The 14,071-nt window shown below is 47.6% G+C and overlaps 3 protein-coding genes across 3 annotated transcripts; all 3 read left to right on the top strand.

Moving 5' to 3' along the window:
* The first annotated feature begins 113 nt into the window (after window positions 1–113).
* Window positions 114–2,582, top strand: DEU56DRAFT_162764 (uncharacterized protein). Its single transcript, XM_041344836.1, has 15 exons — window positions 114–621; window positions 677–742; window positions 797–826; window positions 879–985; window positions 1,036–1,075; window positions 1,133–1,205; window positions 1,250–1,283; window positions 1,340–1,361; window positions 1,461–1,589; window positions 1,639–1,659; window positions 1,711–1,751; window positions 1,799–1,851; window positions 1,922–1,929; window positions 1,984–2,045; window positions 2,150–2,582. The coding sequence occupies exons 1-15, from the start codon at window positions 542–544 to the stop codon at window positions 2,428–2,430; spliced, it is 1,047 nt and encodes a 348-aa protein (XP_041201881.1). The 5' UTR covers window positions 114–541; the 3' UTR covers window positions 2,431–2,582.
* Window positions 2,583–3,539: 957 nt separating this feature from the next.
* Window positions 3,540–4,338, top strand: DEU56DRAFT_839716 (uncharacterized protein). Its single transcript, XM_041354921.1, has one exon. It carries the CDS (start codon window positions 3,662–3,664, stop codon window positions 3,926–3,928), a length of 267 nt encoding a protein of 88 aa, XP_041201880.1. The 5' UTR covers window positions 3,540–3,661; the 3' UTR covers window positions 3,929–4,338.
* A 260-nt stretch (window positions 4,339–4,598) lies between these two features.
* DEU56DRAFT_984881 (uncharacterized protein) lies at window positions 4,599–13,844 on the top strand (the record flags this gene model as incomplete). Its single annotated transcript, XM_041360014.1, has 43 exons — window positions 4,599–4,712; window positions 4,777–4,888; window positions 4,936–5,128; window positions 5,183–5,377; window positions 5,435–5,636; window positions 5,685–5,875; window positions 5,928–6,182; window positions 6,234–6,298; window positions 6,347–6,374; window positions 6,428–6,492; window positions 6,539–7,199; window positions 7,249–7,298; window positions 7,349–7,535; window positions 7,600–7,810; window positions 7,861–8,054; window positions 8,105–8,960; window positions 9,023–9,191; window positions 9,255–9,328; window positions 9,381–9,515; window positions 9,576–9,613; window positions 9,664–9,756; window positions 9,813–9,945; window positions 9,999–10,023; window positions 10,076–10,176; window positions 10,231–10,706; window positions 10,755–10,778; window positions 10,836–10,914; window positions 10,968–11,027; window positions 11,077–11,150; window positions 11,205–11,333; window positions 11,382–11,499; window positions 11,562–11,571; window positions 11,626–11,734; window positions 11,788–11,825; window positions 11,879–12,190; window positions 12,241–12,289; window positions 12,340–12,356; window positions 12,407–12,581; window positions 12,632–12,649; window positions 12,700–13,047; window positions 13,103–13,192; window positions 13,247–13,412; window positions 13,475–13,844. 43 exons carry the CDS (start codon window positions 4,599–4,601, stop codon window positions 13,544–13,546), a joined length of 6,711 nt encoding a protein of 2,236 aa, XP_041201879.1. The 3' UTR covers window positions 13,547–13,844.
* Between the last annotated feature and the right edge of the window lie 227 nt (window positions 13,845–14,071).

Below are 14,071 nucleotides of genomic sequence, written 5' to 3'. Positions count from 1 at the left end.
GCAGCTGGATAGCCCAGCGAGTGCACCAACTGGAGCCCGTCTGATTCAAACATATTAGCGTGAGTTATAAACGACGTCTGGCAGGACTCACGGTGACAGTCGGATGTGTTCCTCGAGATAAGTGTGAGACTTGAATTTTATAATAAACCCCGCATGTCTGCTTAGATCAGCAACGTTGTGGGGTTGGACCTTAAAACGCCTCGCTGGCTTGTACTTGGCTCAAACTTGGCTTGCACGAAAGTTTTACTGAGTCTGAATTCAACCGAGCCTCGGACGTGTCTGGACAAGCTCTCCCCCTTTTTAAAACCATGTTCACTCAATTTCAAAGTGTGGTCTTGGTAGAAAAGCAATGTCTTGGCTCCCAGTTCCTCCTGCTCCGTTTCTCTTCCTTTCTCTGTTGAAAACAGAGCGTCCCAGGCTATTCGCAGAAGCCTTGGTCATTAACTGCTGCATTTCAAATTTTTGCCTCATATCTGGCATCAGTCTATCAAGGACAGATCTGCCTGACGCAGAGCTAATCAACGCGCCTTTTATCTATTAAATGGAACGGCGTTTAGTTGTAGACAGCACAACCTCGGAGAAGTATATGCGAATAGCATCCATCTCCATCGCATTTTACGAGTAAGCCTTGTCTTTTCTGTGTAGCGTCCCCGTAGTCGTCGCTGACCACGTCCAGTTACGTTCTCACCCTCCCCGCAGAATGGCGCTTTTACCGAAGCCAATCGTCATTTTTTCATATAAGGTATGTGTATGCAAACATTCACGTACCACTATTAACAGGCTCGATCTCCATCAGCATTGCCTGCGCCCTATTTATTCTCATACGGCACGTTTTGTCCTCATTCCTGTCATGTTTTTGTCGCTCACATTTAATGCAGCTATTTTAGTATATTGGCCATAGTACTCAGCAATTACGGATACTTCTCCACCGCCTTTACCCTCCAAACATGTCAACAGTACTATCTTGTGGCACCTATCTTCAAAGGTCTGTCCTATTGATGTTTGCCCGCCAGGACTCTATTGACCACGCTGTAGCCATACAAACTATGATATCGCAGGTCATCCTAGGTGTCAGGTACGTCCTGTGAATTTATTGAGGGTTGCAACTGCACAAACTTACAACACCCTGTAGGACATTCAATATTGCAAGAAGAGATAGGCGGATAGGAATCGCACTATTGCTGCTATATCTATTCGCAATTGCGGTGAGCCTTTACAGACACAATATCCCTTCTCTTATTCGTTTTAGGCGGAGTGGTTTGCCGATCTATTTCATCGCACCCGTAAGCTCTGGCTTATGATTTAATCTTGGGTTCACATTGACCTTGAGAACTCACAGCTGTTATGGTTGATGTACGTCAGTGTTCCTTACAACGAAATCTCATGCAAACGACGTTCCTTTTAGGGAAAGTAAGTGATTCCTCTACCACCTGGGCTGTTGAGATCCTCACGAACCATAGTTGCACCTCAGCAAATGCTGGCAGAGTATTGTCAACCTGGTTCTACTACCTCGCTGTGATGATTTATGACATCGTGATGGTGACGGTATCTACCATGCATCTTCTGCGTTATAATCCTCTTAGTAGCAGGTGCGCTTTTTCACTCCCGTCTTTAGGGTTGCTAAACCATTGTTGTTAGAGTAGAACGGCTGATACGGGTGTAAGTCCATCATCAATGGCAGAATCGATGCGTGTCGCTCATGATACTTAGCTTGATCTATGATGGCATTGGATATTTCATCGTGTTGTCCGGCAAGTACGATCTGCTTGTGATGAGCATCCTCCTAACATTCCCTTAGCGGCGAATGTATTGAACCTCATCCTATATCATACGACCGATATAGAGACCCAGGTAAGTGTGCTTAATTATGGATACATCATGAAAACTCAGCTCGATTATATCGACTTGCTCCTATTCTTAGTCCGCAGGGTAAGTTTCGCATCGTCTGGTGTCAAGGAGATCAAACCGCTCAGAATGCATTAGGGCATCAATAGGTTATGCTGTAACGTGGATCATGAGCCAACGGATCCTCATCAATATACGAGGTGCGCACCACCCCATAGCTTGACTGCTAATCCGCTAACGCTCGCAATACATATTTGTTCCGTTGCTTCCGCTCCACTCGCCCGCACTCGCAAAGGAATGTCAGAGCCTAATACCCAACGCTTGGAAAACGTGATCGTCGCGCGTAACACAAATTCCGCGCAGAAAAAAGTGATGTCCGGTCTCCGCTCACAGTTCGAGTCCAAGAGCCACTCCAAAGGCTCTAAAACCCCCATCGATGCAGAGTTCGGGCCCGCATCTCCTCATAGTGGGCATGCTGACGACATGGAGCTCGGTGTACGCGTACGCGTCGAGCGCTCGGTGGTGGTCGACTACATGGATGAATCTGAGCATTCGAGTTCGTGGGGGCCACCGAGGGCAAAATGATTCTGAGGCACTGACGGCCTAAGAATCATAACAAAGATGGAATGATTATTTGCTACGGGAGAGTACCCAACATACGATATTAATAACGTATATATACCCACCCAGTGCTACTATCTCAATCTCAGAGCTTTTCACCACTCAGGTTGTTCCCCTTCGCGCCCAACGCTCTTTTCTGACAATACGCCAACTTTCTGAGTCTTTGTCCAACCAGTCATTTACCGTCTCTTCCAGATCTACTTCCCCATAATCCAAGGGACGTGTCTGTCCTGTGCCGGATAAACAAATTGACTGATTCTTCTATATCACCACTTAGGTCTGAAAGTAATGTAATTCTCTAATTGCAGATCGGTGGGGTCGCGGGGATGTCGTGGTTCGTGAATCAAATCAATAATTAGGCTGTCGACATCTTGTCGTCGATGTGAATAAGACACAATAAAAAAACATCAACGATCTGTGGGAGATGACTTCAAATACTCAAAGCCGCAGGAGGAGCATCTACTACTATATGGCTATATTGTGCACATGAGCAATGAATAAAAGAATAGAAGTAATTCCTGTACCTCGCGCGTAAACCCATTCAATGGCCGCTCTGCGTGGCCAAACGGGAGCCCACTTGCTTGAGGTTCGGACCGTCGGGGCCTCCGCTCAACGGGATCAGAGTCAAGCCGGTGCTCCAGACGGTCAAGTCTAAAAATCTTCAGCATCTGATCCATGGTTTCGTTCATGTGATTGAGGCTTGCATGGATGGGTTCGAGGTCCCAGTTGGCATGATGCTCGACTGTCTCATTTACTCGGGCTCCTCAACTTCTTTACCACCCAGCTCATCAAGACCATCATTATTTTTTGTCATGCTCATTGTCCCGTGCATCATTAGTCCAAACGAATTCTATCTTCTGCTGCAAAGTGACGCTGCATTATTGCCATGTGAGGCCGGAGATGTGACAGCTGAAATGTGACTCGGTTCAACAGACTGGCATTGATATTGTCTATTGTCAGTGGTTGCGGTTGTTGGAGACGTTGGGCTTGTGACGTTAGTCGTTGTGGGTGACGATGCCAAGGGGTTAGAAGTCCGACGTAGCGCCAGCGATTGCTGCGGCAACTACCGCGATCACTGCGCCAATGAATGGTGACCTGAAAAGACACTGTCACCACCACCGCCCTCTACACATGCGTCGTTGAGTAACCGCAAAGTCTGTGGCTTATTTATCGAGATGACACCATTGTTCATGAAATGCAGCAGACGCGTCCGCGGGGAAGAAATGTTGTCATATTCGGCGAAACCGGCCCAGGGAAAAGTTCAGTCATCAATACAATCGCGCAAAAAGACCCCGCTAAGACATCCAATGATGTACTGGGATGCACTTCTATCTCTGAACGCCACGCAGTAGAAATTTCTGGTCAGAGTTTCGTCCTGTTTGATATCGCGGGTGCCAGCGGCGAGGGCAGAAAAACAGTTCAAGAGCTCGTTGACCAAGCTTGCGTCACAGCGCTTCGGTAATATCCAGGCATCCCAGAGTTCAGAAAAACTCTATGCGACCTTGTTGTCAACAATTGCTCGGATTGGGCGCCGACGACGGCTGGCTCCCGCGTACTGCAGGAACGCAGTGCTCGTCGTCGCCGCGGTCAAAGGGCTGAATGACAATACATGTGCTCACCATTGGGTCGAGCGATATATTATGTACGACTGCTGAAGACTTCGGAGTTGATTCTGTGAAGTAACAGGTGGGACAGGACTTTCAGGATTTTTGTTATCTTTCTGTCAAATTTGCACTTGGTTCATTAACTTTATCATTGTATCCTTCCATGTTCATTCTCCCGTGCACTATTAGCCTCGGACGAATTCTTTCCTCTTCTTCTGCCAATGTGTCATTAATATTGCTGCAGCCTTCCATCACGCGTGTGGAGGAGGCATAATGATTATAAGTGGTATTCAAGAAGATGTGCATAGCATCTGATTCTGAAGACACATACATAATAAAGCACACATGACTGCAGCAGTGCAGCCTGCAGGTTGCATGCCGGCAGTCCTGAGCCCATCCGCCACCGCCACTGAAAAAACTGCATTTGCACCTTGCTGAACAACTACATCTTGCTCGGCACAGAACACGAATTTTTTTTTCCCGTGATCTACAAAGTTTCTATCCTCATCCTCAGCTCAGCTTGACGAGATGGACGATGATGATGAGCGCTCAGTTTCATCGAAAGGTGATCAAACAGATTGGACAGAGGACTCGGATGACGATTTGTATCAATCCGTAAAATCCCATAACGGTGAAGACTATGTAAGTTTAGTTTCCTTCTGGCCATCATGATGTGGGCTGGAGTTTTCGCGTTCTTCTTTGTCAGATGGACGTGGAAGACTCCCCTCCGCACAATGACGCCCGTGACCTTGTCCAGTCGATCAAGGGGATGTATCGTATCTTGGACTTGATCAGTGAACAAGGGAGCGGTGGGCTAGGTGACTTCATTGTCCTTGCTGAACCTTCCTTCGCTGATTGCCTCTAGTGGACAAAATTATTATTGCGCAGGATTCACTTCGGGCGTTCACCAATACCATTTATCCCGGTGCATATGTATCCATGACAAAGGTCAACTTCCGCGCACTCGATGGCTTGATCGTGAAGCCCGTTGGAATCTATGGGAGCAAAGAAGAAATAGTGCGACTCTTGTTGTCTCTCGGTGTCGTTGACGACCACATGTGAGATACTAAGTTCGATCTGCAGATCGACATCCTAATGAACTTTTCCTGTAGAGCAGCACAGCTTGTTGCGAACCACAGCGATTCTAGTGTTTCAAAACCAAGCCTTCGTTCTGGACTATACGTCGTCCGAACGAATGGTGAAGCTCCCTCTGGTGAACAACTGTTCATCATCTACTGGCCCGAGGATGCCACTTGGGATGACTCAGCCCCTTCATCCGTGAAGCGTAACCGTGTTACCTTTATGCGGTTCGTCTAATCCTCTCTGAGTTCTTCCGGCGGGTATTTTTTGACACGGGACATTAGGTACCTCACGACAATGTGTGACCAAGTCATGGCACTGATCTCCCCCGAGTATGCCCGCTCCATTGTGTGGATTGGACAAGAAGGCGATGACACTTTGATGGAAATAGACCAAGACCAATACGAGCCTGACAGAATGTTCACGTTTGAAGTTAGGAAAACCAACGAGCAGGAAGAAGCCGTAAAGCCGCGTCCTGGATTCAAGGTTTGCCCAACTCATCGCGACTTGTATAGTGCTGACAACCGCATGTAGGCTACATCCGTCCACATAGCCATGCCCCAGCCTCACCCGGAGGTAACAGAAGATTCCGGACTGCATAAGCCTTGGTTGTTGCACGGCGAGACTACTCAAGGGTTCATGACAATCAACTATCTACCTGCCAAGCGGGTCACCGATGCATGGAAACGCAGGTCTGTCACTCGCCTCCAGTTAGGTGATTGGTTGTGGGTGTTACTCTTTTTGCCAGTTCCTGGATTTAGATTGATACTCCCCCAGGCACCATGACAAATTGCGGGTGAATGAGAACTTGGATGCCAACGCAGTACACCTTTTGCTGGGCGCAGGCCTTCAGGATCGCTTCCCACAATTGTGCGAACAATTGAAGCAGGAGTCTGCCGATATCTTTTCCAACGCCAAGGCCACCAAAGCATCAACTGAGGCCACCATCAAGACGAAGTTCGAGAATGACTTGCCCCTTCTCACTGGGATTTTCCACAGGAAATTGGTTGACGCCATCGTTGAGAATTTCCCGTGAGTATCCCTTCACACCACTCGCTTGTATCTCTTACCCGATCACTTCAGCACTTTCACCCCTAATTCCTTCCCGTGCCCCAACAAAAGCGAACTGGACAACCCTATAACTCAAGGTATATTGTCCTTAAAATCAACTCGTTTAAAAATAACGATCTGTTCAGATCCGGTCGAACTTGATGTCGCTCCTTCGTGAGTTATCGAAATTTGAAACAACCTCATCCATTTCTGATTTATTCACTTAGTGCACCGGCTGATGGCGTTTCTCCTGGTTCCAAGAAAAGCGAGCAGGCTAGCTCTGAAGCCCAAGGTATTCATCTCTGTAGTGAAGTTGTGTCGTACTAACGGTTATCCAGATCAACTCTCTACCATCATTGAGCGATACCCAGAAATAGGGAAAGAGCTTCATCGGACGATGCAAAAGCTGCGCATCGAGAAGATCAACAGTCGCGATTTCAAGAGCTACAAACAACGATACTATATCGCTCAAAGCCTACTTCGTCAATTTCCCGACATCGAGATGGAAGATGAAAACTTCCTGGATATGATTCTTTACGGGGACATGCGACACGTCAAGGAATCTGTCAGGATGCTAGGGAAAAATGTTGCCCCGCATCAGCAGTCAAAGGGATTGGTGGGCCAAGCTTGGAGCAGTATCAATTCTTTCATTTCGTCCGGGCAAGGTTCTCAGTTCGTGGATAAGACGTTCAAAGATGCAGAGAGTGCTGTATCTACGATCAGTGACACTCAATTCCTCGCTGAGTTGGATGACATGGATAAGCTTCCCGTTATGAAAAAAGTCGTCGCAGGTTCCAGGGATGCTGCGTTGGTGCATTTCAGATCACTTATAACGACGCAGACGACAACTTTGACTCATTCGGCCCTGCGCATACAAATTGATGAATCTGTGGCCCGAGCTCATAGGGAAACAGCTATCTGTGACGAGCAGCAACTGGCCGAATCACGAAAGAGGTTCATCGTTGAAATCAATGCCCATTCACAGACAGGTCATCATTCGTAAGTGATTTTACCGTGTTTCTGTTTCACCACATCCATAAACTGGCAGGCACACCCTTCTTATCGACGCCATCGAGGATGGACGAGGCTATTACAATGGTGTGCCAATCTTTCTTTTTCGTTTCGAATGTCAATGAAACGGTCTCTAGCTGGGTATTCGGTGCAAATAACGGGGTCAAGGGAATCTTTCGAGGAGCCAAAGCTGAAATTCACGGTTCACCCCATGCAATTGACAACACAGGATCTGCATTCTTTACAGTTAGATTCTAGCACGATTCCCTCACCAAAGTTCAGGAACTCGTTCTCGTTCTGGTTACCTCTTGGTCATTCAGTGGCGTATGTGCTCTTTGCAATTCGGTTCCTGGATATAACTGACGCAGAACTCCATCGTTAATTACAGGAGAGCCCAACTGCTTCCAGGCGAGAAGATCTTGCTCGCGACGACTGATCGGTTTGGAAACCTGACGGTGTACCTGGAACGCCTCACTGCTATTGAGGGCGCCTTGGCTATCGGCAGCCGCGGGAAAAAGCTGAACCGCGATAAGATCGGCGAATTCATTCTGGCTTTTGATGAGTCGAAACGTGTGCTCACGGTTGTTGCCACAGAGAAGGTTCGTTCCACTAGGAATCTGCTGGGACGCACCTGACGAAACGCCATCAGCTTCTCTTACATATTTTCGTTTACGATGACACCCTCGGTTTCCAGGCCAATGGTAGTGCGATCAACTTGACTCAATGGTACCTTGAAGGAGCCTTGATTAATCATGCGTGTTTCATATGCGGTGGCGAAGAATTGCTGCTCGTTGATACATTGGCACAGGCCAGAGTTTACTCTCTGACAACAATGCAGTTTAGGTCAGATTCGCGCCCACAAGACTGAAAGACATCTAATTCGTATATCACAGGCCTGCGACTCTGAATCTTATTCAGATTCCAACAGCAGTGTACTCGACTCCAGATGGTTCTTGCTTAATCGTGGCTCATGTCCGCGGGTCTGACTTGACGCTAACCGCCTACCACTGGAGCACCTTCGGCTCAACGGATGGCATCCCGCTCGAGATCTCTGATCTTCCATTGGACCAGCCAATGCTTCTGACTTCACTGACTAGTCGTAATATAGTGCATTTGGTCACACTCGACATTAACACTCAATCATGTCGATCTATCGCTCTCGACATCACCCGAAAAGTGACAGAGTTCACCTTCAAAGAAAAGGGTGCCCGAGGAGGGAATGCAAAGTCCGAGAGCGCCACCGCCCATAATTGTCTCATCGATTGTCACGCCGAAGTGTGGAATCGCTTCCCGGTTCTTCCTGCCGTTCAGCGGGAAACGATAACATCGTCCAGTAAGAGGTGCCAGCGAACATTGGTCTTCATTACAGATCAGGACCATCAGACATTTGTGCCGCACTTCCATGATCTTGTATCAAACTTTGAAAGGACGTCAAAGAAGCCAACCGGAAATATTCTCAAGAGAATCGCTGTCTCTGCAACGACATACTCTGCTTTCCACAATGATCACCTTGGAGATGCGGAGTGGAGCGTATCGGAATTTCGTGCTGGCGAATGGCTGGCGGAATTCCTCTGTCTGATTCCTATCCAGATCGCCGTGACGAAGGAAAACCGTTTCATACCACTCAAAGATGGGGTGTATTCTACTGAGCTAGAGAAGTCCCTTCTCGGTGCGGATGTCAACCGCATTGTTGATCACCTGTCCTTTGGTTGGTATGAATCTTTGTTTCAGTCATACATGGCCAGAAAGGTATGGATTACATGAATGCCCTGCGATATGTTAAAGCTACTGACTTCCCATGTAACTTCAAGCCTGTTAAGGTCGTGTCATCTATGGGCGAACAATCAGTGGGAAAAAGCTTCTCCTTGAACCATCTCGTGGACACATCTTTCGCCGGATCTGCGATGCGCACGACAGAAGGAGTATGGATGTCGGTGACTCCGACCAAAGATGTTCTTGTAGTCGCATTGGATTTTGAAGGCATGTTAAATCAGTCATTCTAGCGACATTATGTATTGATATCTGAATCTTCGCTGAAAAAAGGTGTCCATAGTATTGAGCGTTCCACCCAGGAAGATACTTTACTCGTTCTTTTCAATACTGCGATCTCTAACTTGGTTCGACACGTCACTTACATGTTGTGAATGGGAGCTTGACCTCGTTTCATAGGTGCTATTCCGGAATAACTTTGCCTTGAGCCGCGATATTACAGGACTTTTCCAGTCATTCCAGTCGAGTGCGACAGTCCTCGATCCAGCAGCCAACCCGAGTCTTTTTCAATCAACATTGGCAATCATCATCAAGGTGATTTTTTTTCACCTTTGTTGGGCGTTTTTCATATTCCTGACCTCAGCAACTTTTTAGGATGTTGTGGATTCAGACAAAGCGGATATCACCAAAGAGCATGTTTCTGGCCATATCCTGAAGAGCGCATACTCAAGCTGACAATCAGGTTCGCTCTCAAATTTCAGAAGATTGTCCAAGACGAACAAGAGGCCAACTTCATTTCTCGCCTCCACGCTGGACAGTTGAATATAATCCCATGGTATGTACAGTAGTTCTTGTATTTGTGTCTACATATCACTTTGTCTTTTTTTGTAGGCCAGTGATTGAGTCGCAGGAATTCTACCAGTTATTCCCAGCCCTTAAGCGCCGATTAGACAAACAAAAACTCACTCATAATACAGCAGGAGAGTTTCTTCATGCGGTGAAGACCTTGATGGCTAAACTGAAGGTACGTTTGTTTCGCCGTACGTGTGGGGAGTGTATCACTTAGAACTTCCACAGGCAAATGATTGGGGCGCTCTGTCACGTAAGTGCCCTTGAAAGCAGCAATAGTTCAATTGACGAACAACGCTTCGCAGAATCGATGGCCTCGCATCGAGCACAACTTCTTCTCGCCCGATTGCCCAACGCTCTGGCATTCGGACTGCAAGAGGTTGATCCCGACCCAGAACCTTTGAAGGTGTGAATTTTTCCGTCTGTCGTTTGAATTGTGTTTAACGTGGCATTTATTAAGAACCTGGATGACGATGTCCCGATTGACATGCCTGATACTTCATCAGAATTTTCATTGGCGGTGGGATTGCAATCTTCTTCTCGAGAGGTCGCTTTGCAAGTCCTGTCTCATGCATGGGGAGACTATGATTCTCGCCATCACGTGCCGGAGGCACTTTGGATTGAAAATCTGACCGCTCATATCGACAGCCTGGTCAATTTGCGCATTGCCCACGTTCACGAGTGGATATCATCGAACGTCGCTCGCTTCCAAAGCGGGCAAGCAAGCATCGACGAACTCATGAGATCGTTTGAAAACGCAACAGTAGACATGAAGAGCAACTTACAGTTGTGCAAGCTCAAATGTGGAAGCTGCGAGTTGCTCTGCGTTCAGAGCAGACTGCACGACGGACAGCATAATTGCCAGACTTCACATGCTTGCATTCGTTCTTGCGATTTCTGTGCGACATCCGGAGAGACCAAGGCTTGCTCGATGTCGTAAGTCCATGTGCATACTCACTCAGCAAATGACTGATAAGCTTTCAGAGCGGGACATCCAGGCAGTCATATGTAAAGCTTTTATGATCATATCTGTACATGAGCTCACATTGGATTCGCCCCTTCCAGATGTATTGTTAATGCGCATCTCTGCGGTCAAGTTTGCAAACTCTTTGGGAGACAGGGATGTCTGGAGGAGTGTACGAAGGTGAGATAGATCATCTTCACCATGGGTAGAAGGCCGTTGAGCTTGCTGTTTAGGTGATTGGACACGCCGAAGACGACCATCTATGTGCCGCTACTGTGCATGCTTGCGGTCAGGTATGTTTTACCCTTGAACAACCTTTTTACGCGCTAAAATTTCATGTAGCCGTGCGATTTATCAAAGCTGAGGTCGGGTGACGGATCCACTCGACCTTGCCGCGATACTTGTGGCATTTCAAGGTAAGTCGTTAACTGAACGTTTCGTACCACCTTCTGACAGCTTATTTGCTGCAGTGACGTAGACCATGCCCAACATCGGTGTGATGCTCGACTTTGCTCTTTCCACTGTCAACTTTGCAAAAGACTCTGTGCCAATACAGACCATCTTCACGGTTTGGAAGACGGCGCTATTCATCTCTGCGGGTTTGTCGATGATCATGCAGTCTATCTTCATAATTAATCGTCAAATAGGGAGGAACATTCTTGTTCCATGCAATGCACTGCCGAAGGCATCTGCGAAATTGAGACTGCGCCACAATCAATCGAGGCAACATTCACGGGAAGGCACGAGACGTTCCAGTACACGAAGGTGGCGTACTCTTTTTATCGTGGACATCATTTTCTGAGCTGACATACGATCCTGGTTCGCAGTACTCGCAAGGTATGTTTGCGAGTTGGTTGATGTTACGTGACCACTGACTCGCTGTCAACACAGTGGCTAAACGACTGAGATGTGCCAAGTCGATACCGCCAGGCCTGGTGGCTCATAATGGTCCTCACAATCACAGTTTGGACAAAAAAGTGGTGCATTTCTGCAGAGCGAAGTTTGGACTTTTCTTTCGTTTTTGCGCCGTGTCTCATTTTCTCATATGTCAAGGTGTGATCACTGTGGCTACTATTGTACATTGCCGCTCGGTAAGTACAGCTGGTCTGTGCCAGAATTCATGTTTCACGAACAATTTCATTAGGTCACCCGCAACAAGAGCATGAAACTAGACATGGTTCGATGTCTTCTTCACGATGGGCAGTTGATGGCCCAGATGATGCGGGTCTCGAGGTTGAAGGCCGTCGCTTCTCTTCAAATGATGAGGGTGCGCCGATGATGTGCAACCTTGTCTGTCAGGCATTGGGCCGCCATATCCACATCGATTACTGTCGTGCGGAGGACGCCGCGCCTTGTGCAGGAAACAATGAAGCTCAGCACATTTTCAAGAGACTTTTACCGCACCCGGACCGTGCCAAAGACTTCTTGACACACAATCTCTTCTGGCGGCGGAGTGGTAAGTCGCCGTCTTGTCAGTCTGTGTTGCTGGTCTCATGAAGTCCACAGGCTTCAAAGATCCGTACTCTCGGGAGGAACAAACAAACTTTGCAAAATGGTGCGTTTCTCAGTGCTTGGTTCGTAGAAGGAATTACATCCCCTATTCAGTGACGCCATGTGCAGCGGTCAAGTCATATTTATTGCCAATCTTTTTTATTACTCATCCTCACATCAGGTCCTGAACACACTGCTGGAGAGGGCAATGCCGCTCAGCCCTCTTTTTGTATCTTGGCTCTCTTTCATGTTCCAATGAATCCAAACGATGCCCCGGCGACGCTCGGATACGTCTCTAATGATGGACATTTTTTCTCTTGCAGGAATCCCGTGGTGATGCAGCAAGCATTTCATGTGTAAGGTGTTTTCATTTTTCATAGCACAGTCGTTAATGAATGCACACCAGAATTTTTGTGGCGGATAGGTATTATATGCCATATGTTAAATATCATAGTGCATGCTGACCATTGGTAGATCTAGCTCCATGAGCTTGATAGATCGACAACCCCTGATGAATACCCCTGCCTCAAACAGGATTATCCAAAGCTCTAACAACAGGTTTGGCGCAGTTCTCTCGTCATTATACGGCTTTTGGTCTGCCCGAGCTGCAGCAGTTGCTGGTCGACAAGCAGCCAGACGAGACTCCTACAGTATTATCCTGTTTGATCGGTCCACTGTGGACGCTGTTGTGAACGATTTCTCCAGCTCACCTGACCAGCTGCTAGACGCTGTGCTACGTCATAACACTTCGAGAGGCACAAACTTCACTGCTGCCGTTCAACGTGCCCAGTCAGTCATGGAGCAACACTGGAGCACGGAGAGGTGAGTCTGAGATTATCGACTGATTGTCAAATTCTTATACAGGTACATACTCTAGAACTCCTGTAATCATATTTCTGTCGGATGGCGAGTGCCCTATCGAGAACCAAACGATTCAAGACTTGTGCCTCGCTGCAGTCCGGCTCGGGTTTGTGGCTTTTTTTACCATTTTGATTGATTGATTTTCAGGCTTCGAATATAGAAAAGCTCTATCCTTCCACTCTGTGTCTTTTGGCAAAGATAGATATTCCGCAACATTGAGAAGAATGTTCCAGATTGCTCTTGAAATTCAGAACAATGCCCCACGGGACGTCTTGGCTCCCGCTGCAGTTACTGTTCCGTCCTCATACACAACAGCTTTAGATACGGTAAGCAATTTCATCCAACGGCGAGCGTGAAGTCTCCTTGACATGGTTTTTCTGATATTCAGGTTCAACTTGCTGAAACATTCCTTGGAATCGCTGAATCGCTCACAAAGCCCAGAGGGTCTCTCATCCATTAGCAGCAAAGACACCACGGAAATATGAGAAGGAATACGTCAATGTTGTCATGTTTTTATATCTGAGACAACAATCAATTATGATGTCATCCACGAGTTCTTCGCATAAAGTGCGACAGGATTTTCAACTCTGGGTGTCCATCGAGCGATGAACTTCATCCGAAACGTCTGCCTGGTCCGAACAAACGGCTCAGGCAACGACTCGCAATAGCAGAGTCGACCTCCTTCGTAGGCGCAATGCGACCAGGAGCCAGTGCACTACTATAGTAAAGTATCTCATACCGAGTGAACACCTTCAGAGTTCGACGGGTAAGCTCACAGATGCGTTCAAGATTCAATGACAGACTGTCTGATTGACCCACCCCCGCATCCGCCATATCCACCACCACCTCCACAGCCCAAAGCGCACTCAAAAAGCTGATGCGCGCACCGTTCAACAGCCAAATTGACGAACTATACCTAACTATTCTTCCTGTCCGTCTTCCGTCCCGCGATAAGGCTCTCGCTGGCGATGACGCGCTTGGAATC

This window comes from Suillus clintonianus (assembly GCF_016758775.1).
Source record: "Suillus clintonianus strain FC179 chromosome Unknown DEU56scaffold_156, whole genome shotgun sequence".
Lineage (NCBI taxonomy): Eukaryota > Fungi > Basidiomycota > Agaricomycetes > Boletales > Suillaceae > Suillus > Suillus clintonianus.
The sequence above is the reverse complement of the archived record's forward strand: the minus strand, read 5'-3'. Positions and strand labels throughout refer to the sequence as shown.

What these genes read in the sequence shown, in the direction of transcription:
- DEU56DRAFT_839716 (XM_041354921.1), top strand. Translation starts at nt 3,662, where the DNA reads ATGCAGCAGACGCGTCCGCGGGGAAGAAATGTTGTCATATTCGGCGAA.
- DEU56DRAFT_162764 (XM_041344836.1), top strand. Translation starts at nt 542, where the DNA reads ATGGAACGGCGTTTAGTTGTAGACAGCACAACCTCGGAGAAGTATATG. An exon ending in ATCTCCATCGCATTTTACGA is followed by an intron (nt 622 to 676) that starts GTAAGCCTTGTC and finishes GACCACGTCCAG; the next exon opens with TTACGTTCTCACCCTCCCCG. An exon ending in ATATTTCATCGTGTTGTCCG is followed by an intron (nt 1,752 to 1,798) that starts GCAAGTACGATC and finishes ACATTCCCTTAG; the next exon opens with CGGCGAATGTATTGAACCTC.